At 36.5% G+C, this 23,296-nt stretch overlaps 1 protein-coding gene across 3 annotated transcripts in view; it reads left to right on the forward strand.

Moving 5' to 3' along the window:
- The window catches only part of LOC114653613 (leukocyte elastase inhibitor-like), a 43,359-nt gene extending 26,368 nt beyond the window's left edge, over window positions 1–16,991 (forward strand). Inside the window, exons 2-7 of one of the 3 annotated variants that reach the window (XM_051928857.1) lie at window positions 7,531–7,556; window positions 9,057–9,197; window positions 12,652–12,769; window positions 14,124–14,266; window positions 15,015–15,182; window positions 16,290–16,991. In XM_051928857.1, the coding sequence (XP_051784817.1) occupies window positions 7,531–7,556; window positions 9,057–9,197; window positions 12,652–12,769; window positions 14,124–14,266; window positions 15,015–15,182; window positions 16,290–16,694 (1,001 nt within the window). In that variant the 3' untranslated portion in view covers window positions 16,695–16,991. Of the gene's footprint in view, window positions 1–7,371; window positions 7,557–9,056; window positions 9,198–12,651; window positions 12,770–14,123; window positions 14,267–15,014; window positions 15,183–16,289 lie in introns of all 3 variants that reach the window. The other 2 variants (XM_051928855.1, XM_051928856.1) reach the window with 2 other exon arrangements.
- Window positions 16,992–23,296: the final 6,305 nt, after the last annotated feature.

Here is a 23,296-nt window from a genome sequence, read left to right on the forward strand (position 1 = left end):
AAAAACTCAGCATGCAAATTTAAAATTTAACTTTTTTTTTTTTTGTACATGTGACAATGCTACTACTAGTACTACAAAAGAATGCCTTTAAATATGGCACTAAGAGCAACAATTCTTCTGCTGCAGTCTTGTCATCTGTGGTAAATTATGGACTGGAAACTGGTTGAGACATCAACAGGGTCTCAATTAAAGCTTCCCCCTTCCATCCGACTTGTTTGATTAAATAATAGCTAAGTTTGCCTATTAACTCATCCAGGTACATTTAAAAATTGTCATTATTGCAGCTTCAAATATATAATAATAATACATTTTATTTATTTATAGGCACCTTTCTAAACACTCTAGAACACTGAACAATAGATAAAACACAGATTATAAACAAAACTAAAATACAAAAATTTAAAATTGGACAGAGCAATTGTAATCAAAGAGAAAAAGCAGTCTTAAACAAATGAGTTTTAAGTTTAGATTTGAAAAGTGAAAATGATTCAATATTTCTAAGCTCACATGGTAGTGAGTTCCAGAGCTGGGGAGCTGAGCAACTGAATGCTCTGCTCCCCATAGTGGTAAGACAGACGAAGGGGACAGTCAAGTGGATGGAGGAAGAGGATATAAGGGTACGTGAGGGAATGGCAACATGGAGGAGGTCAGATAGATATGGAGGGGCAAGGTTGTGGATAGCCTTAAAAGTTAACAGAAGAATTTTGATTTAAATGCGGAACTTAACTGGAAGCCGGTGAAGCTGCTGCAAAACAGGAGTGATATGGTGAATAGAGAGGGTTCTAGTAATGATACGGGCAGCTTAATTCTGGACCAGTTGAAGCTTATAAAGAGATTTGCGAGAAAGACCAAAGAAAAGGGAATTGCAATAATCCAGACAAGAAGTGACAAGGCTATGAACAAGGATAGCAGTAGTGTGGGAAGTGATGGAGGGGCAAATACGATTAATGTTACGCAAGTGGAAATATGCAGACCGGGAGATGTTATTGATGTGGGACTGAAAGACTCTTAACCTGTGGGGAAGGGGAGATAGAGGAATTATCAGTTTTGGATAATGTTGATTTTGTACCAATGAGGAGAACCTCAGTTTTGTCACTATTTAGTTTAAGAAAATTTGAAGAAAACCAGGATTTGATTTCTGCTATGCAATCAGTAAGTGAGGAGGGTGGAATGGAAATGGTAGGTGTGCTAGTGAGATAGAGCTGGGTGTCCACAGCATAACAGTGGAAGGTAATGTTATATTTACGAAAGATATTTCCAAGGGGAAGGAGGTAAATAATGAAAAGGAGAGGCCCCAAGACAGAGCCCTGGGGCACACCTGAAGTAACAGTGGTGGGTTGGGATGTGAAAGTTTTAAGCTGAACAAACTGAGTGTGGCCTGAGAGGTTGGTTCAGATCCTATCTAGTGGAGTGTGGGTAATGCCAATCGAAGATAATCTATTGAGAAGAGTAGTGTGACAAATAGTGTCAAAGGCTGTACTCAGATCAAGGAGGATGAAAATAGTAATTAAACCAGAATCAGCTGCCATAAGGATGTCATTAGTAATTTCTATAAGTGCTGTTTCTGTATTGTGGAGGGGACGGAAACCAGACTGGAACTATTCATACAGATTATTTTGAGATAAATGAGAATGAAGTTCAATAGCCACTATTTTTTTTTTCAAGAATTTTGGAAATGAAGGGTAGATTAGAAATAATCCGACTAAATTTCAGTAATTTTGTCCTAAAACCTGTTTTTTTCAGTATTGGGGTTATTGCAGCAGTTTTAAAAGATGAAGGAACAGTACCGGTAGTGAGAGGAGAGGATTATAGCAGAAAGAGGTTCCAGAGAGGAGAGGCAGGCTTTGACCAGAACTGTAGGAAGGGGGTCCAGTTGACAGGTGGATAGCTTAGACTAACAGACAAGATCTGAGATTTCTGAGAAAGTAGGAAGCTGAAAAGAGGAAAATAGTGAGTTGTTGGGTGAAATTCAAATGAAGTACTGGAGGAATCCGTACAGAGAGACTGATGAATCTTCTGGATTTTTTTCATTAAAAAGGACATAAGGGAATTGCAAAAATCAGTTGAGTAAAGGTGAGAAAGTAAAGAATCCAGGGGTTATGTGATATTATTAAGCAGTGAAAACAATGACTTAGTGTTGCCTTCATTGGAAGAAATAATGCAAGTATAATAGATTTAGTTTGGGCAATACAGTCCTTGTAATAGTGTGTGGTTTTTGTACATCTCTTTGTGAACAAAGAGTCCAGTTTTTTTATAGAACTGTTCAAGTTGCCAGCCTTTGGCTTTCAAAAGCCGAAGTTCTGGCATGAACCAGGGAGCAGAAAAGGAGAAAGAAACAGATCTAGTTTTTAATGGAGCGAGAGAGCTAAGAATACCATTAAGTCCAGTGTTATAGTGCGAGACCAGTTTTTCAGGATTGGATAAATTTATGAATGTCCATAAGGGAATCAATACTAGAGGAAAGGTAATATTTAGTTTTTCTGAATTGCTAAAACACATTTCATAAAATCTCATCTTTGTCTCAAAACACTAAACACAAACTCTAAAATTCAAGCTACACTCATAAAACCTTCGAATTGTCTTGCAAAACCAAACATTTGACCCAAAACTATTTTAACTTTACTCAAAATCAAGCACTACTGTCAAAAACCACACAAAACCAGCCAATGTGCAAACACAACTTGGCAACGATTACACACTACATAAATAAAAAAGTGTGGGATAGCGGGAAAATAATATTTATTTATTCATTCATTTATTCTTGTACTCACATTTTAACAAAAAAAAGAACTGCAGCAAAAAAGTTATATATTATTTACAGCATATTCAGATAATTTATTCTGCCTCAGCATCACGCCTCTGTGCTGGGTCAGGCCACAGGACTTCATCCACATCACATGCTATGGTCTCCCTTGCAAGGCAACGAGGAAAGAATCCTTTAGCCTGCCGAATCCAGCCCTGGCAAGATTCCACTCCTATCTAAGCACATGCTCCATTCATTGCTTGAAGTAGATCTTCCTGTGTGTAAGGGTTTCGGTCGTATACTTTCCATCTCCATGCCAAGAAAAACTCCTCAATAGGGTTCAAAAAGGGAGAGTATGGTGGAAGAAACACATTCATAAAATGCTGCTCATTGTGAAACCAATCGCGTATTCTTGGACCACGGTGAAAGCTCACATTGATCCCAAATGATAACAAAACATGGGGTGCTCTGCCTGCTCGCGAACTCTCTGCTCAAGCAAAGCATCCCGTAGACCATCCAGGAATGTTACTAGAAGTTCGGTGTTTTATGGCCCAACAGTAACATTACTGTGGAGAACCCCATAGCTGCTGATGGCAGCACAGATAGTTACATTTCCACCACGCTGGACAGGCAGTTCAATAATGGCACATTGACCTATGACGTTACGACCTCTTCTCCTTTTTCCTAGATTGAATCCGGCTTCATCCACAAAGATGTATTCATGAGGCCTAACCATTGAGTCAAGCTCAAAGATTCTCTGTACACAGTGACGACAAACTACATTTAGTTCTGTAAATGACACAGTATGATGTATACGTGTGCTGCATCCCAGACAATACAGTATACATTCTAGTACTGTTTACTGTAAAAGTTTACTTACTTGCACATATTGACATCGTTGCTCTTTCACTCTCTCACAGTTTCGCTCAAATGGTACCCAATAAACTTTTCATCCTTATCTTGTTGTGTTGCAGGACACAGTCAATTGTTGACAGACTCACACTATTTATTCCCTCAAAATGTATGTTGTCTTCTTAATCCGCTGCTGTATTTCACGCAGTTGAATTGCATTATTTAACGGACCATATCCACAATAAGTGTCTCCTGGTATTGTGAGCACATGCGTGTTCTTCCACCCTCATGTGGCCGTCTTTCAATTCTAAAAAAAAAATACCATTTAGTTATAAGTATACTTTATTTATATAATATACTGTATACATACATACATCAGTTTTCAGTAAATGTTTTCAAACACAGTACCATGGAGAAATTATTTTTCATTGTCCCCTTACTGAGACAAGTATACTTTTTACCGGTTTTCTTCTCTGAAGGTCCAGATTATAGTAGCCACTGAGAACCTGCTTAGGTTTGGTTGCACACATTGCTCTGCCTCCCTCATAGTCATGCCATGCACCAGAACATGATCTTTGACAGTTGCTCGAATGTCATTTGAAATTACAGATCTTCTTCTTGGTCTTCATCCTTGCCCACCACCTCTGACTCTGACACAGACACAGACTCCTCTTCCTCTTCCGCTTCCTCCTCCTCCTCCTTCTTCTTCTTCTTCCTCCTCCTCTCCTATTGTATTGCTCCATTGTTGGATCCACTCATGCCATTTGCATTTCAGTAGGCTTTTATACCGTTTACTAATTGGGTTCACTGATTGGACACATGTGTTTTCAATTTTGAGTGGTAGTGTGTAAATGATGAAAACAGTGTGTTAGTTGTGTTTAACTTCTGTAGCCTGTGTGCACCATTCTGGGTACAAGTGCACCACACTGCTAAATGTGTTTTGTGTTTGAGAATGTGTTTAGAGTTTTGGTAAATGGGAAATTCAGACTTGCAAATTGTGTCCTAACCAGATGAATAGTGTTTAAGATTTTGACAACTGTGGGATTGATCTGATGAAAGAGTTTTGGTAGTTGACAGTTTAGTTTTTACAATGGGGATTTAGTGTTTTAGCAATTCAGAAAAACTGTAATATTACGGAAAGACATGAGATGGGAAAGCTTAGTATTAGAAAGTGCAACATTGAATGAAATACGAAATGATCGGTTATGAGGAGTTCATCTGTAGTACAATCAAGTGGGGCAACTCCAGAACAGCAAATCAAGTCCAAGACATGTCCTTTGGAATGAGTGGGAACATCAGTATGCTGCTGGAATCCAAAACTCTCAAGGCAGGATGTAAAGTCTCTAATAATGAATTTGAATAAGTAAATTATCCAACAGTTTACCTTCCAAAGAATGTGTCTCATCTTCAATTTAGACCAATTGTAAAAATTATTCAATGCTTTTTAAATGGGAATGTTTCAAATTTCAAAAATTTGTACAATGCTTTTAATTCAGGATATCTAAATGAAACCTAAATATTCTATAAAAATTTACTCAAACAGTAAGTGTGCAATGAAACCAGTCCACTCAAAGGCAAGTTGTTTCTTACAGACACACTGTGAATAAAATGCAGGAGTCAAACAGGACTCCCATTTAAGCCCAGCAGTTGATAATTGTCAAGAGAGAAAATAAATGTGTACTAAAACACAAAAGGAAGGTGCGCTCCTGAGTATAACTAATTCAACTGCTGTCGAGTCCAAGACTGATTGGCTCCTTCTGGTGCATTGGCAGTTTTAAGGTACTGGCTCCCGGAAGAGGTGGAGTTTGATGACAGAGAGCTGGAAGTAAGGTTGTTCATCATCCAGCCGATGTCCTTCTGATTTGGGAAGAAATGTTGCATCAGCAATAGCACCCTATCTCCTCCCGAAGGTGGTAAGGCTTCCCTCTCTGATTCCCCGAGGACGTTTTCCATTCATACAGTTGTGACTTCATTTTTAAAGAAGAAGTGAATGGAGATCTAGGTGACACAAGATGAAAGTCTTGGCTCCATATAGAATGACAGTTAGAGGGTACAGGAAACAGGCATTAGATGGACCAAGTATATTAAGTTTGTTTGTTTTTTGTTTTGTTTTTTTTTTCCAGATATGGGCTAATTTAGTTATATTTTACACATCTGTTTTTGTCGTCTTGGCAAAAATGTATCATAGTTGGGAGAGATGTCTTCAAATGCCTGCTTACCATGGCACATGTTTTTATGTCCTGTCCTTAACCAATACCCTACCAGACTCATGTTTTGGCCTGTTGATTCATCAATACTGCTGTTAAAAAAGTTGCTTGTTTTTTTTTTTTTTTTAAAGATATTTATGGATTAATGCAGGATGGAGGACTATTGCTTTGTATCCTTGTGACGATTCATGTTCGCTGAATGCTCCCATCATCCATCTGGGAGCCCATGAACCCTTCACTGTCGGTAAAGTTACTGATGAGCTCGGCAGTGAGGCATAACAATGGAGCAAGGGGATGGTGTAATAGTGGAAAGTGCTTTTATTTAAAACAACAAAACAGTATCTAAATTAAATAAAGTGCAGTGCTTCAAATCATTAAATAAATTTAATCCATAAAATGAATGAAATAGTGGAGGTTAAAACACAAAAAAAACCAATCCTTTAAAACAAGGTTAAAACAATGCTGGAAGCAGTCCTTTAAAAACACAAAAGCCCGGCATCTTCTTTACCTGGCGGCTCCCCTGCTTCTCCCATCTGGGCCCCGCAACAGGTGAGTCGCTCTTCTGCAGCAGCTGACAATTCTCTCCGCTCATCTGGTCTGGAGGCCTCCCGATCCCTGGCTTCAGTCGCGCACTCTCCTGACTGAGACTTGGCTTCCCTAACGATCAGGAAGCACACGTCAGGGACTTCACCGCCCAAGCCCCCCGACTCCTGCTGCCATCTCGGCCTTACGCGGTCACTCATCCTACTGCCAGTCACTCCCGTTTCTCCATAAAATACTCAGTGGGAGCGACCACTTCCAACTGCCCTAGGTGTTGGCCAAACACCCCTGCTAGAGCTCACTGTTCAGCTGCTTGCTTGCCTGCCTTCGCTCGCGCGCTCGCACCGGTTTTTTCCTTCTGCAAACTCCGGCTGTTTTTCTTCTTCCCCCAAACCACCTCGCGCTTCTAGGACGTGACGGCTGTAGCAATCGGCAATTCCTGGAAACAATTACAGATGCAGGCCATTTCTCACCATTTCATCTGTGCACTTAGGTGAGAAACGCCCACATCACAAACTGCTCAGGAACTGCTTCGGCCACACACCACCACGCCCCCTCGCTAAGCTGCGAGTGCGGTGATTATTTATTTTAAAAATGACCCTTTGACATGAGCTGTGGACCCGCTATACCACAATCCACTCTACATGATCATCTTTACCATACTACTATGAAATTTATAGTATTACTTGAAATTAAGAGTACATTAAATTCATGTGGCATTGAACAACAGCATTTCAATGTAGGGAAGACATTTATATTCATTCTCAACCAGCACTCCTTGAATTTTTTTGAAACTGTTGATGATATTTAGTGATTGCAAATATTTTTATTTTCTGAAAGTGTCTATTAACTCCTTTTATTCTTAAGTTTTTTTTTCTTTTTTTGAAGTCTTTATTACCAACTTGCATTGTTTAGACATATTGTTTAGTTATTTTGCTTCTTTGAAATATATTTTTTTGGAAACTGTGCAGAGCAAATAGTCAATTTAGTGACAATTGACACATTGCTTTGTGTTAAATTATTTGACAGATTTGTTCTAACCCCAAGTTATGGAGTCTTTGAGTGAAGCAAATTCTCAGTTCTCCCTGGACCTGTTTAAGAAGTTAAGTGAGACTAACAGGGGTGATGTCTTCTTTTCACCATTCAGCATCTCCCCTGCTCTTGCTATGGTTTATTTAGGAGCGCGAGGTGACACTGCTGCACAGATGGAGCAGGTGAGCATGCATGAAGGATGTATTCAGTGTTGGTACAAAAGCATATATAATTCATTAAAGTGTTGTAATTTTTCTTCTACATTTTGATTTGTGTTTATCTTCTTATCTGTAACTGCCTTCTTTGTGTGTATTGTACAGTATTTTTTTACTTTGATATTTTTGTATTAGGCTTTTTGTTTGCATTTTTTTCTTTTCATTTTATTGTTTGATATTTTGGTTTTTAAGAGTTTACCTTTTAATTTAAGAGTTTACTGTTTGAAATTCAGAATGATTGTAATTAAGTAATGATATGAATTTGGAACAAACTTTAACAAAATACTCCTTTTATACTACATAAAGCTTACTCCTCTGGTCCTCAGTAATGTGACACAGCCTACCAATCAGTACTAGGAGTATCAGAAGGAAATCAATGTCAGTAAAGGTCTTGATAGCAATATCTTACAAAAAGAAATTTACTCTGCTTCATTTTTGAGTGACTAAATACAATTCACAAAAAAGAAAAACAAGGTAAACTGCAATTTGCATTCCTGACAGCAGCTCCTGTTTAAACCTATTGTAGTTATTCATAAAGGATATGATTGATATTTTTCAAGTTGGTAATTTTTTCACAAATATTGTGCAGCTGCATTTGCCTTGCACAATTATGCAAAACGTTTAACTTTACAGCACAAATAAAAAAATCATAGGGTCCATTGCAAAACACCAGGACTGGCTATGTGTCATGTGGCTCCAACAGAAAATAAAAACATAAAAACTTACTGAATGCATTCTCTTTGAGTTTCTATAAAAGGAAACTGGTTTCCGTGCTTCCAATGCATATTTGTGACAACAAAAAGGATCTGGAAATAATAAGTTTCTCCTATTCCTGGTACTATTGTTCTTAAGGTATAGATATGATTTCTCTTCCATTGCGAGTTCTCATGTAAATACAAAAGTAAATCAAAACAAAACCAACCACGTGGCATGAACAGTTTACTTTGATTTTGTCTTTAAAGAGGAAACCACTCCCCAGGGAAGTTTGAAAGTTAAAGTTAATGTGGACAGAGACAAGCACTGACTGACATATGTATAGTAAGTTGTTTAACAATGTGTTGTAATTACAAGAAGTGGATCAATACTTGACAGTTGTCTTGGCTTGAAAAATGGTCGTATTAAGTAAGTTTTGTTTTTTAGGCTTTTGTTTTTCCCAGTCCCCCATGCCCCATACTGCTCCAATATAAGACGGCAGGACTGGCTATATATTTTTTGAAGTTTATACAAAATATCTAACATTAGAATACAATTTTGCATGGCAAATGCATATATACCATGTTTGTGAAGAAATAACATTGACTTGAAGAGCACTAAACTTCTCCTTGTTTTGGTGACCACTCCTCTCTCCAATGTACTTTATGCAAATTCAGGAGCGATAATACAGTATTTCCATGCCTACATCTTTTTTTTTTTTTTTTTCCCCACTCTTATTACCTACAGACAGTCAGTCTTTCTTTTGTTTTTTAGGTGTTACATTTCAGCAAAATCAAAACCTCTGTTCACTCTGAATTTAGCAACCAGCTCTCCAGTATTAACAACAAGGATTCAACATCTACAATACACCTAGCAAATCGTTTATTTGGAGAGAAGACATTCCAACTTGCAAAAGTAAGTACATAAACACATTATAAACTGGAGCTGTGTTGTGAGTTGATTTTATGTGTGAAGATACTGTTAAAATTGAGTAGATGATGTGGATGTTTGCAGTTTTATCTGGCAGATGTTATGATAGATTATTACTGGTTAAATAAAAAGTAAGTGCACTTTATACTTATTCCTTGCATTTCTTAAACACACTTAAATGTAACTAGTGTGTTAGCACCTGGGTTCTTAGAAAAGCTGATCATCTGCAGACAGAGCAATTAAAGAAGCACTTAAGATGCATCTCCCTGCTGTTAAGTCCATCGGTCTGTGTGTGGCCACTGGTGAGTCTCAGTTGTGGACTCTGGCCTTGGATTAGTGTGACAAACTGGCTGCTTGCAACCCCAAGTGAGCCAGCAAGTATGCACAGGCATATGGATTAAAGAGCTTAGAGCATGTTGAGTCACAGCAGACTTTTGAAACATGGAGGAGCAGCTGATAATAACAGTAGTGGGTCCAGCCACTGAACAAACCAGTGGCCCTATTCGGGGCTAATTATAACCAACATTGTCCAAACAGCAAAAATCATTCCTCCATCTCCGACACCCCTCGGTCATTACAATCTATTGTAAGAGCTATTATTAAATGATATGAAAATGACTAATATGACTCTACACTTTGAGCAGGTAATTTTAATACAATCTCTTCCAATCTTGTAATAATCCTTGAAACAATATAATTTTGCACATATTAATGATAATATGTAAATATGTATGATAACTCTAAAAAAAAGAGAGCTCAGCTGTATCAGGACCTAAAAATAAAATCTTATTATTTATGTCCACACAATAGACAATGTATCTTTAATAAATATTTTGGCATGAATACATTTACACAAATCCAAATATAAGTATATTGCTGTTTTTGCCTTTATTTTTAGTCTGACAGCTATTCCAAGGAATACTGTTAATAGAAAATGCAAAGTAGTAATAAACGTAAAACACACACAGTTGTGAAAAGTGGCCTTTTTCTGCCTTGTCTGCAGGTTCCTCCTCCTCTTTTATTTACAGGCTGCATAATTCTGAGGTATTTAGAAAGACACAGGTAAAATTGATACAGCTTATGCTCCTTTTAAATGAGAAGTTGTTTGCTCCAAGATGGTGGCTCCATTCAAGTGTCTGGATGAAGCAAGTAAAGCATCTATGTGTGTATATCTGTATGCTTATTACAGCCTACTGATCAAGCCACACCCTGATAGCAGCCTGCAATGAGAATCTAATCTAAATGCAGCAGCATCATCTGTGGAAATAAGGAACAACTGGGATTTGTGTGTCACTAACATTTAGGCCCTCCCCATTCCATGGGCTACAGTCTTGGAATGACTGTGTAGAAGATCGGGTGCATTTGAGATTTATCCCATTCTTCATATACACCAATTTCCCCAAAGCAGAGAAGTAATATTTTAGATACTGTAACTGGTATCGAAAAACTTTAACGTAAAACATTGCGCATATTTGCGTAGTTGTATTATCGTAGTATTTCCCTCTACTTACCCTTTACCTGTTTTCTCAAGGGTAAATGTTCTCATCAGGTTCGTTATCGGGTTGGTCTACTGTTGCACTTTAAAATGAACACACACATACATAGATAAACACACACACACAGACCCTAACCACAACAGTGCCCCATGAATGACACACACACACACTGATTAACCCTTAGCACTTTAAACCACGCATCAGCCTGTCATTCAGCACTTCAAGAGACTTGCTTATTATTGGCACGAACAACATACAATGTTTTAGTGATATCTCAGACCTAAATATTACTTTTGGTCTACAAGAATACATTTAAACATACAAAGACTCTGCACTCTTGACTATATTCCATTTATCAGCCAAGAATACCTTCTTTTTATCGTACTGTCCCTTCTATTGAGTGGCACCCTCACTCTCAGCCTTATAAACCTCGCAGCACAGATATACTGGCAAAAAATTTGGCTGTCACCAGGTGCTCAAAGAAATCTAACTTATTAATTCAATCACTCTAGACATTAAGACAAATCATAGAAAGTTAAAAGCAGCATGGTATTTATTACAAGAATAATAATAATACCACTGGAACAAAGAATAATAGAAAATAGGTACTGATAGAAAAGTCTGAATATATATATATAGTCTTTAGGAAAAGCTTACGAAAAAGTTACAGATGACAAGGATGAATGTCCCAGGGAGGTGTTTGATTTAGCAATCGATGTTCATGATGCCTTTCTGACGACCAGTGCCGTCTTCGTCTGTTCCTCTTCTTCTCCTTCTTCTCTTCTCCTCCTTCTGCTCCTTCTTTCTGCTTCTTCTCCTCTTCCAAACCAAGGCATATTTATTATGAAATGTCATGCCTTGGTTTCACAACACATGCACCTGATTGGCTGGTTGTCAATGTGACTGATGAATTTTGCTCAAACTCTTTCCCAGATAATAAAGTTCTTTGATATTGCCTCAGTTTCCCTTTCCCAGGCCATAAACACAATTGTTGCCCCAGATGTCCATCCATAAAGTAATCAATAGCCTGAGGTATCAGCTCAGGTTTCCTTTCCCAGGTTATAAAGTAATTGAAGCCACCAGAAATGTCTTCCTTTCAATGTTGGAAACAGCTGTTTTAAAAGTGAGGTGTAAGAAAACCTGCTTTGATTTATCTTAGTTCATCTGTTGTCTTGGCTCGAACAAAATATAATGGAAACCAAAATGTACAGATTTTATACACCATAACAGTAGTTTTTTTGTTTTTTTTGGCTTAATATTGTCGTAACGAATATGTCTAACAATGGAGTTAAATCTGTGGATGTACTAGTCTCCTCTGTGCTTTTTGAGTCATAACAGATTAAATGTCATTAATGCTCACGTAACTGTAGAATACCTATGCCATCATGAGTTAACCAGAAATACCTGGGGTTTGTGGAACTAACTGAGACTTGTTTGTGATATGAGGCTAATTGTAGCAAGAATTACTCAGTAAAGTCTTGACGTCATAAGTGATCTCCATGGAATAGCCTGTACTCTCTCCAACTTCTTCTTACCAGGTACACTTCATCTTATGTTGTCTTTGACTGGTTGTGTGTTTGCCTACAGCACCATTTGATGTTTTGGTTTATTTATATGTTTCTTTTTTGTTAAATCTACACTATTACTGTATATCATATACATATATCATTATATTGAATTTCTAATTATTTGGATTTGTCTTTCAATATCTTTAAATATAAATTAAATTTAATCAGCAGTAGGACTTTTAAGTGAGCAGAGAAAAACCAAGAAGAGCTGCATGAAACATATTACCTGTATTTGTATAAAATAAAAGCATCAGTAATGTAGTATGTCACCCATTACAAAAAAATGATGTTTAGGTTTTGTTTCTTAAATTTATTTTACTTGTTGGAACATGGATATATCATATACCTCATGAAAATACCAATCCTTTCATGCAGGATTACCTTGATGAAACTAGGAAGCTGTACCATGCAGAACTTGAAGGTGTAGATTTCATCACTTCTTCAGAGTCGGCCAGGCAAAACATCAATTCTTGGGTGGAGAAACAGACAGAAGGTAAGGTATAACAACCACCTCCTTCTCATATCTAGACATTGAATAAAATATATTTTGTAATATAAGAGCTTGATAGTAGATTATTGTATTGACAACTATAGAATGAAATTTCCTAACATTAAAACAACAGAAAACAAATATTTCCTTTTAATCCATACTTGATTTGGTCTTTTAACATAATGAAAATATGAAGTTTATACACTTAATACTTTACAGCAATTGAATACCCCTAGCACCTTTTATAATGAAATCCTAAGTTAGGATCTACACTTGTATAATTCCCAAAGTTATGTGTTAACACACACATTGTGTGTGTTTACAAAGCCTTACTAGATCAAGCATATGCAATGCCATGATAGCCACATTAAAGAAGCATTATCGTTGATGTGAATGAACTAGTCATATTAGACTTGGGTAAAGGCATATACTATAAATTCTATTGTTATTTTTTTAATTACTATTTTCCAAGGTAAAAAGGTAGACCGGAAAGGAAGCCCTCTTCTTATAACAGCTGCTTTGTACTAGCACAGAGGATAGTACATTATTATAGCGTCCAAGTCAGAAATTGCAAACCAGAGAGGCTTTGAATCAATTTGGTAAAGTTTTGGTGCAGCTCCTGGTAGGGAGGATTCCGCCTTACATTTACACAGATTAAATACAAGGATTGCCAGACTTCTGAATGGGCCCCATAGATATATCTCTGCTTTAATGGATCAGAAAAAAGAGAGAGAATGCATAACACCTTACATATTTTTTTTTTTGTACTTCTGGTACGTTGTGGAAAATATGTTTGTGAAGAATTTAACACTCATCAATTGCAACTTAGAAGCATATTTTCAGTTTAACAAAGCTAAAAACAACTATGACACCAGTGGCTGCACACTTTTATATATCTTTGCCTCATTTCCATATCTGTCATGATGTAAGGAGCAATGTGTTATTTTAATATGTGTCCACTTTCACAGATGGTTAACCAGGCAACTCCTTAAGTTATACAGTATATGTGTACAAGAGGCTAGTAGCTATTTTCTGCTACTGCAGTACTAATTCTGTCTATTTCTAGGCTTCTGTATCCTTCTGAGAATTGAAACCGATGTGTACACTTTTAGTGGCGAAAAATGTAATTGAATTCACATACATTAATTTTTTTTTTTTTTTAACAATAACTTTAATTGGTGGTTTAAAAAAGCTTAGAATCTTGTAAATTATTGTAATTACTGTGCTGTTTGTTTGGATGGAGGAGTACATTTTTGTTTGAAGTAGCACTAAAATAAATAAAATATCTGAACATGTCCAATTTTAAAGGTTCTGTTTAGTACACTTTTTAAAACATTAAGTTGCTAATTTTATACAGGAAAAATTGTAAACCTGCTCTCAGAAGGAGCTATAGACCCAATGACTCGGCTTCTTCTTGTGAGTGCAACCTACTTCAAGGGAGACTGGCAAAAAAAGTTCAGAATGGATAAAACAAAAGAAGAGCAATTCAGACTTAACAAGGTAAAGCATAAAATGTAATAATGGAATTTAATGACCATCTGATATTACATTGAAGTTTGATGTTTCAGATAAAACCATAAAATTCTTGTCAACAATAACAGATTATTTAACAGGCATTTATGTTTGTGAATTCTGAATTTCAATGTGAAATTTTTTGTGATTTTAGTATGAGTCCCCTTTTTTGTAATAGTAGTGAGACTCGGTGACAAGCATAAAGTGGAATATGAACCCCATATACCTCAAGAAAAATGAAAAATAAGAAAAACTTCTTTACAGACACAAGTTCAAATGGAACTGAGGCAGAACATAATGGTGGTGGATTTATATGATGAGAACAGGAACAGGCGGGATCTTGAGTGAACCGGAAACGGAAGTGGTGTCATCAAGAGGTGGGATCTTGGGAGGCAGAAGTGATGTCATTATGAAGCAGGGTTTGGTGTGGGTCTGCAGACGAAGAAAAGAAGATTACTGTATTTATACATGATATTGTTGTGTGGCATTTATCATTAGCAATAATGAAAAAATAACTTATTCACTTAGAACATGCATTTAAATTCTTTATTTTGAAAAGATGATCTTACAATAAATAAATTTTTAAATTTTCACACTACTACTGAACTACTGAAAATATTGTCAAGGCCTTTAAAAAAAGTCCTGTTTTTTTTACTATTAACTGTTATTTTCTATATTTTGTGATCAGTAGGTAGACCATTACTAACATTGTCAATATATGTGTTTTATACCCCAGAAAGACACTAAGACTGTGATGATGATGTACAAGAGTGCAAAATTCAATTATGCTTTGTTGCCTGATGTAAATGCTCAAATTATTGAGCTGCCATATGCTGGTGAAGATTTTAGCATGTTTGTTCTGCTTCCTAAAGATATTGAAGATGAATCCACTGGACTTGAACAGGTGAGAATGCATTATGCACTAATTCATGCTTTATTTGTCAAGTAAAACCTTGGTGCTGATATAGACACATACATAGATCACATTTATATTAATATCATTTTTTAATACATTTAGAAACAATTGGCACAGTTTAATTACAATAGAACATCTGTACAGAAAAAATACACCAAATGGTATCTGATGTACCTATCCATAAAATTCCCCGGAGACATTTATATTGTGGCAGGTATCAATTATAGTATTATAAAAGGAATCCGTTATTTTGTAGAAAACTGTTAGGTTTTTTTGGCTTAGTGTGGTAAATCACTGTTGCATTAGCAACCTTTGTTCAAAGGTGGGTAGGGTACAGTTCCTGGTTCCCAAAAAGTTGAGTATTGTTGCAAAGATTCCTTTTTTGGAGATCAGACTTTTTCCTTGGATGCCACTGAAGTCTGACCTTCTGGACATTCAGAAAATACAAGAAGCATTCTCTATATCCTACTCACTACCACTCAGTTATAACCTGGCCTTGATGATCATCAGATGGAGAAAGTGGGTGTGGACCTCAGTATATAAACCTGTTTGCACAGATGGAAATGACTGCCTATGCTGTGGATAATAGATCTGTAGCAACACCTGGTCTTAATATCACAAAGTAAACTGCATGACTGTTAACCATGTGATGAAAAATATGTGGTTTATCTTTATGTATGTTACGTACATTTTGCAAAATATATACACTGTGAAAAAAGTATTATTTTAACTGTATCCACATCTGCCAGTCTGTGTTTTCCATAAACACGCACAAAAAATATTAAAGAAAAATATCACTAATGTAGCCTTCAATACTACGTTGTAGTTTAACCTCTAGAAACAAACCCTTTCTAACACACGTTATCATCAGCAGAACAACTGTTTATATTCTTGGGAGTGTTCAGGCATACTTCTCTGGATTAACACTCTACAGTTGGCTTGTTTTAAAAGAAAAAGTCCATGGTAGTTAGATGATAATAGTGTAGCATTAAGATATTAGACTATGACATCCAACCTCGAAACTGTGCAATTAAATAAACTTTGCAAGTGTACTGTAGTGGTATATAGATCTAATGTGTTTTTTCCTTCTCCAAGATTGAAAAACAACTTACTTATGAAAACCTTATGAAGTGGACCAGTAAGGAGAATTTACATTACACCAAAATGGACTTGTATTTGCCAAGATTCAAGATGGAGGAAACCTACAATGTTAAAAAACATCTGTCTAGTATGGGTATGAGAGATGTCTTTCACGCCAGAGAATGTGACCTGAGTGGAATTTCCAGTGCTGAAGGTTTATACGTGTCAGACGTGATTCACAAGGCTTTTGTGGAAGTGAATGAAGAAGGCACTGTTGCAGCTGCAGCTACTGCTGTGAAATTCAAACTTCTGTGTTATGTTTACCCAGTAGAGTTTAAAGCTGATCATCCATTCATATTTTTTATTAGGCACAACCCATCAAATTCCATTCTTTTCTTTGGAAAAGCTTGCTCTCCGTAAACAACTACAGCTACTGTACATTCCAATAATTTTCTAATTTTATTAGTGCTGTAATGCTGGCACAATAAGTTCCTTTTGTTTTAAAGTTTTTCCAAGGTTATATTATTGTTTCTATCTCACTGTTCCTGTCAAAACCATCACTACTTAACAATACTGAAAACAATTTGTTCAGTTCTTGAACAATCCAAAAAATACATTTTCGTAAATTCTGCTAAAAATATTTCTGGAAACTGTTTAAAAGCAAAAAGCAATTCAGGTAGAGATGGGTTTATTGATTAGATCATATACTGCAGTCAACAAACAACAATAGTTTGAGAACTTCATATATTCTATATATTTTCTTTTATTAAAACAATGTATATCTTCTGTTGCATATAACTTCTCACTGATGTTAGCTTACAGAAACCGAGCCTATATGCAAAATTAGTATGTACTAATAAGAAGACCTGTTTGATTTTATTTTTCTTCAATATAAAGACTTTATGGTGGGAATGATCAGTTTTTCTCCTTATTCCTTTGTTTCTTTCATTTTTATGTTACTACAACTCTACACCCCCCTGATTTATTAGGAAATAGAAATTTTAAATGATGTCTTATAAGGGTATCTGTGTGTGGAAGGCAGTTATGCTAAGGTGGAAGCAAATACCACAAGATGAGAATGGATGAGGAAAAGATCCGAAGGCAAGCCTAAATCATAACTGGAAATTCAATGAATCAAGGGCTAAAACCATTAGATGAGAACCAAAGAATCAAAGTAAAAAGAGAGAGCAAAAGGTTAATTAAGAAAGTACAAAAAAAAAAGTGTTTTTGTTTTTTTTTTTTCTTTTAAACAGCAGAGTTTAGGGGTTACCTGAAATCAAAAATAAAGATATGTCCCAATTAGCAACCTTTTATCCTGTTGTCTCTATGATGACTTCAGCTACACCGATTTAGATTGTAACACATAAACAAATTTTTTGCTTCTTTACAGACATAAATGAGTGAAAAATCATTACATAAAGTCATAACTAGAAAACAACATCATAGGTGAATTCCGTAGTTAAACTCAATTGGATGTATATAAATTCCGGAGGATAAAACCTACAAACCACATCACTTTACATATTCAATACGTTCTAAAGATTTTGTTTTCACGTTGTTTAAAGGTTTTTTTAAATGCAACAAAAATGACTACAAAGAGAATTCATAGGAGGAAATTTGAAAGTTTGAATAAATTCTCCATTAACTATAAGGTCATCAACCTAACCATTAAGCATTCTTACAAAACTGAGAAGGAATCACTTAAGGTGAAGAACGTACAATAAGTGGGCATTCTAAACTGGCTCATTAAGCGTGTGGATGTGTGAACAAGAGGGCTCTGTGCTGCCAGGATAGGCACCAGCGGCTCTGTGAAACTGACTAGGATTAATCAGATTTGAAAATATTATGCTGTGTTATGTGTAACACTCAGAGCCAACCCTTCCTACTCTTAGATCATGATCAGAGGACTGAAGTCGGGGGCCCCATTGGAGGTTCGCAGACTTCTAGAATTCAGAAGCTCTGCTAGACAGCCAATTGCATTGCATGTTTTTGTTGCATGGTTTACTTGACTTGAGTCAGATAACTCTTCCTACAACCTTAGTCTTAACTATAATTTAACCAGGCGTATCACCAAACATCACTGAAGTATAATGCAAAGCAACAAACAACTAAAGAGTGGAGCCCTGGAGGTCCGTAACTTGCCTCTATTGGGGTTACATGTATTTCACGAATCATAATTAATTATCATTGACAGTCACCTGTTATAATAATTTTCCATTAACAAGCAGAGAGATTAATTCAAATCAACACCAGTCAGAAGTGCAGAAAAGAAAAAAAATATCATAGGATGAAGGAGCAGCTCATACTGCACTTGTAGTCCTATTTAGCAATCTAAATTTCTCTAACTTCTTGTAAGCTATTGTGGATACCAGGTGGCACTCCAGCTGCTCAAACACCTGACACACACAGGCTCAGACACAAGTGTAAAAGCACAAATAATTTTTATTGTGGGAAACTATTCCCTTGTAAGCGTTTCCCATGCCACAGCCACAAGTACAAATAAACAAAATAGCACACAGCAAGCAACACTATGTTTCTCTCTCTGTCCCTGCCTCCTCCACATTCCCTCCACAAGCATTGTCCTCCTTCCTCCTGACTCTGGCTCCCAGAGCTATGGCAGGCAGGTCTTTTTATATAATCCCCAGATGTACTTCCGGTGTTCCCTAAACTTGGCCTGGGAGTACTTCCAGGTAAGGCTGAAGCCCCATGAAGTAGGACTCCCCAGTTACCGCAGCGCCCCTGGCACCACCCACAGAACCCAACAGGGCTGAGCCAATAAACTCCAAGCATCCTGTGGGTATCTGTAGCAATGCCGCAACCCAGGGTGCTGACATCAAGTGCCCTGGGGGAGACAAGGCCGTGTACAAGTTGTCTTACCCTGTCCTTCCATGCTGCGGGCATCCTGGCTGGGTAAGGTTCCTGGGCAGCTCCCTTCACACTAGCTAATAATATATCAATTGCTGCTACAATAAAGCTAATGCTTTACCAGAGTAATGGTGTAGCATTAAGTGTAATAGTTTTGATGTTGAGTGTTTAACAGACATTATCTGAAGTAATATTAGCTTGCTGTCACATGGTTGAAAACTATTTAATATCGACATATTAATCTCAGGACCAATACATGCTGTTAAAGGTTGCTAACATTGGCTGACATAAGAAGTGCTCTGAGTGTTGTTGCATTGAGGACACATTTGTTAATTTCACCAACACACAGGCTGTCTTGCTTACTAGTTTGTTATTAGCAGAATTTTAGGATAGCACCATACAAGTAACTTTGACATATACAAAAAAAAAAAAGAAATGAGCTTAGATTGACTTCCCCTGTAGGTTAATTTTATTGCCAGTTAGCATTAAGGATTTAGTTAATGTCTTGTTGCTATCTGCTGTCAGTGGAAGGACAAAATGAAGTGTGGGTGAATCCACAAATGTAGGTGATATATTCACATGTTCATTTTTTAATATCTAAATATTCAGCTTCATTTTCACCCTATATTTAAAGCACTGAGCTTATTATGTATGGTCAGTAGTAGTAGCAGTAGTAATTTTTACTTAATTATCATTATTAGTAGTAGTGTTTTATACAGTATATTAGTAGTAGTTGTATTTCGTATTATTATCTTTATTGTAGTAGTACATCCATTAATAGTAGCATGAGTAGCAGTGTTAAAACTGTTTTCGTTGTTGTTGTACCATATATCACAAGTAGGGGAGACTGGGGACGGTTGCAACAAGGGACGGTTGCAACAAGTCTTATTTCTCCAATTAGAAACATGCTAGAGTGATGATACTCATACTGTACATGCTCAGTTAGGCCCTCTCTCCACCAGAGAGAAACTATACAGTTTCATCATCTGCTGCTGCATTTATTGAAAAATGACTGTTTTGAAGGTATGAAAGTAATTTTTTTTGCAAGTTGTTTTTTTGACTTACTGTCCATAGCTTTTATTTTAATTAATCAAAACATATCTAGTTCAAATCATTGTGGTGTTGACTTTTAAAAAGTATTGTTAGCATGTTTCCCTGACTCTTTGAATAGCTAGCACATGGTGTTCTGTCATGGCTGGCAGGTCAGGGACGGTTGCAACAACTTGTTGCAACCGTCCCCAAGCCAACCAGCCATATTAAAATAGACTACATATCATTACTTTTTAACATTTTTAGTTCAGAATCAGCACATTTTTTTCAGTTTAAGTCCGAAGTATTCTGCTATACAGCTTAACTGTAGTTTATGGATTTAAAAATAGAAATAATCTGTTTATTCCAGTATGCCAAGAGTGAGGAAGAGAGTTACTAACAGAGGGGTTCCCCTCGAAATTTTGGAACAAGCTTCAAACGTAATTAGGAATGAGGGCAGGACAGTCAGGGCAGTCGCCAAGGACTTTTCCATCTGTCATACCACCTTATTTCGATTCCATAAGAAAAGAGAGAAGCTTGCAAGTGAGGGATCAGATAAGTTACCACGTGCAGGGTACTGGACCATCAGAAGAGTCTTCTCAGAAGACCAAGAGAGGAGTCTAAAACAGTATTTACAAAGGGCAGCAGACTTAGATTATGGGTTAAGTCCTAAAGAGGTAAGAGAAATTAACAGAAATGTATAAAGAGAGTAAGAGGGTGAGAGGGTTAGGGTAATATCGGTAAAAAGTGAAAGATAATAAAAACTATTTACATTTTATAACATTTTATTTCAGGTTCATAGGCTTGCATTTTCAACTCGCCTCTCACTATACGTGCAACTTTCCCTCACAGTGGAATGAGGCCTGTATGGCTGGTGTTGACTGGTTTAATGGTTTTTTTAAAACGGCACCCAACTCTCTCAATAAGACGTCCTCAAGCTACAAGCCTTTCGAGGGCAACCAGTTTTAATGAAACAAATGTTTACAATTTTTTTAACAATTTAAGCCAGGTTTTAGACAAACACAAGTTTCAGTCACAAAACATATGGAACATGGATGAAACTGGGATAACAACTGCTCAAACTCCCGACAGGGTTGTGGCAAGACGTGGTGACAGGCAAGTTGGTGCAGCTACCTCAGCAGAAAGAGGCACACTTGTCACACTAGCTTGTACAATCAATGCACTTGGTAACTCCATACCCACAACTGTGAATCTGACTAAAAGAGTTGCATTATTTTGTTCTTGTTGTTTGTAGAAAGGTTCACTGGAAGCCAGTTCCCAAAATTGTTCTGCTAACTGGCAGATTTCTACTGTTAGTCAGTATAGATGTGGGGTACTTTATATGAGGGGTGATTAGCCAGTTTAGGAATATCTGTGCAACTTTATTTGGGTTGTATTTGATATTCTCAATATTGTACAATAAATGTATGTTTAAATATTGTTAATTAGTAAGAATTATATTATAATTGTTCTAGTAACTGGCAGATTTATCCTGAGAGCCAGTAGAATTGTTGGGGTGACTTTAAATTCACTTTGTATTCAATATTTTTTCAGTTGTTTTAAAGCAGATCCATGTTTGGACAATAAATGCATTTTTAAAAAATCCCGTGTGACATAAAAATACAGAACTTTCAATATGAATAAAAATCTACTTTAATATTATTGTATAATTGTAGATTTACACAGTCCTATGCAAGTTCAGAGAAAAAAGCAAAGGTTAATTATTGAAATTTAATATATGTTTAACATGTTGCAACCGTCCCTTATATGTGTTGCAACCGTCCCCAATGTTGGGGACGGTTGCAACATCTGACTTCTTCAGTTCAAATTAATATTGTGCAGGATATGTAAAATATAATTAACTACAAGTACTATGGGTAATTAGCAGACAGATGTAAGTTTATAGTATACAAATTTGGCTGGTGTAGTCCAAACAGTCTCTGAGTAAATGAGGGGAATGCAAAAAGTGTTGCAACCGTCCCCAGTCTCCCCTAATACTGTTGGTTTTATCAAGTACACAAAGAGTAACCGCACATTGATACCCTGGAATCTGGATCATTATAATTACTATTATTTTTACTAATTAGGCCTTAACTTATAAAGAAAACAAATAAACTGGTATATCATTGCCATTAAATATTATTGAAATCTAAATCTATGGGTTGTCCTCCAGACTGCAGCAACATTTCCAGTTACATTTTTCAAAATGTAAGCTCATTAAGACATACGTGAGGTATCCATGGCACAAGAATGTATAAGCAGCATGGCGATCATCAGCATAAACTCAGACCTCCTACAGAAGTTGCCATGTGATGACCTAATAGATCATTTTGCCTTCAGAAAATATGGATTTGTGCTACTGTGATATGCAACAAAGAGACTGAAGAAACCCTGAAACATTCACTTTCAAGTTTAGATTTTTTTTAAATGTTATTTGTATTTGATGTAAAAGTTATAGTTACGTTTGCGACGTGTGCTTGTTTATTTATTTACATATGTAATTGTTCAATTAAAGATTTTATAAGAAATACAAATTCAGTGAATTTAGTGAGGGCGTGATGAAGATTCGACTTAGTGCCCCAGTTTTGCTAGGGGTGGCACTGGTTACACTGAACGTAAATTTACACGTTATTAAGCAGCCTCACAGACTTCTCATGGATAAATAAGGTCTTTAATATGCTGTTCTGAATTGTGGAACTGAAAAGAAACAATAAATAAATACAGGCTTCAAACTTGGGTGATCAATTTTTTATTTGATTAAAAAAATAGGAAAGCAATGACATGTCGAAAAAATAGACACTTTTATATATGAGTGAAAAAAGTCTTATTAACATAAACTGAAATCAAATTTGTATTTTAACTTTTGACACTTAACCGCTTGTGTTTCATCCCAAATAAACAATGTGACCGTGTTGTAAGACCTTTGCACCTCGCCCGCCTTACTTGCTAAATTGATGTGCAGCAATCGCAGCTCCGGTTTATAGGCTTAGGGTATAGGCTCTGGTGCCCTACCGTTGTATTTGTGCTATTAAACGATTGCATTCATCATGCATTAAACCGTCCATAAGAATAAATCCATGTGAAATATAAACCACATAAATGTTTCTTGCAACATCCGTAGGTTTCGC

Source organism: Erpetoichthys calabaricus, chromosome 6 (genome assembly GCF_900747795.2).
Source record: "Erpetoichthys calabaricus chromosome 6, fErpCal1.3, whole genome shotgun sequence".
Classification (NCBI taxonomy): domain Eukaryota; kingdom Metazoa; phylum Chordata; class Cladistia; order Polypteriformes; family Polypteridae; genus Erpetoichthys; species Erpetoichthys calabaricus.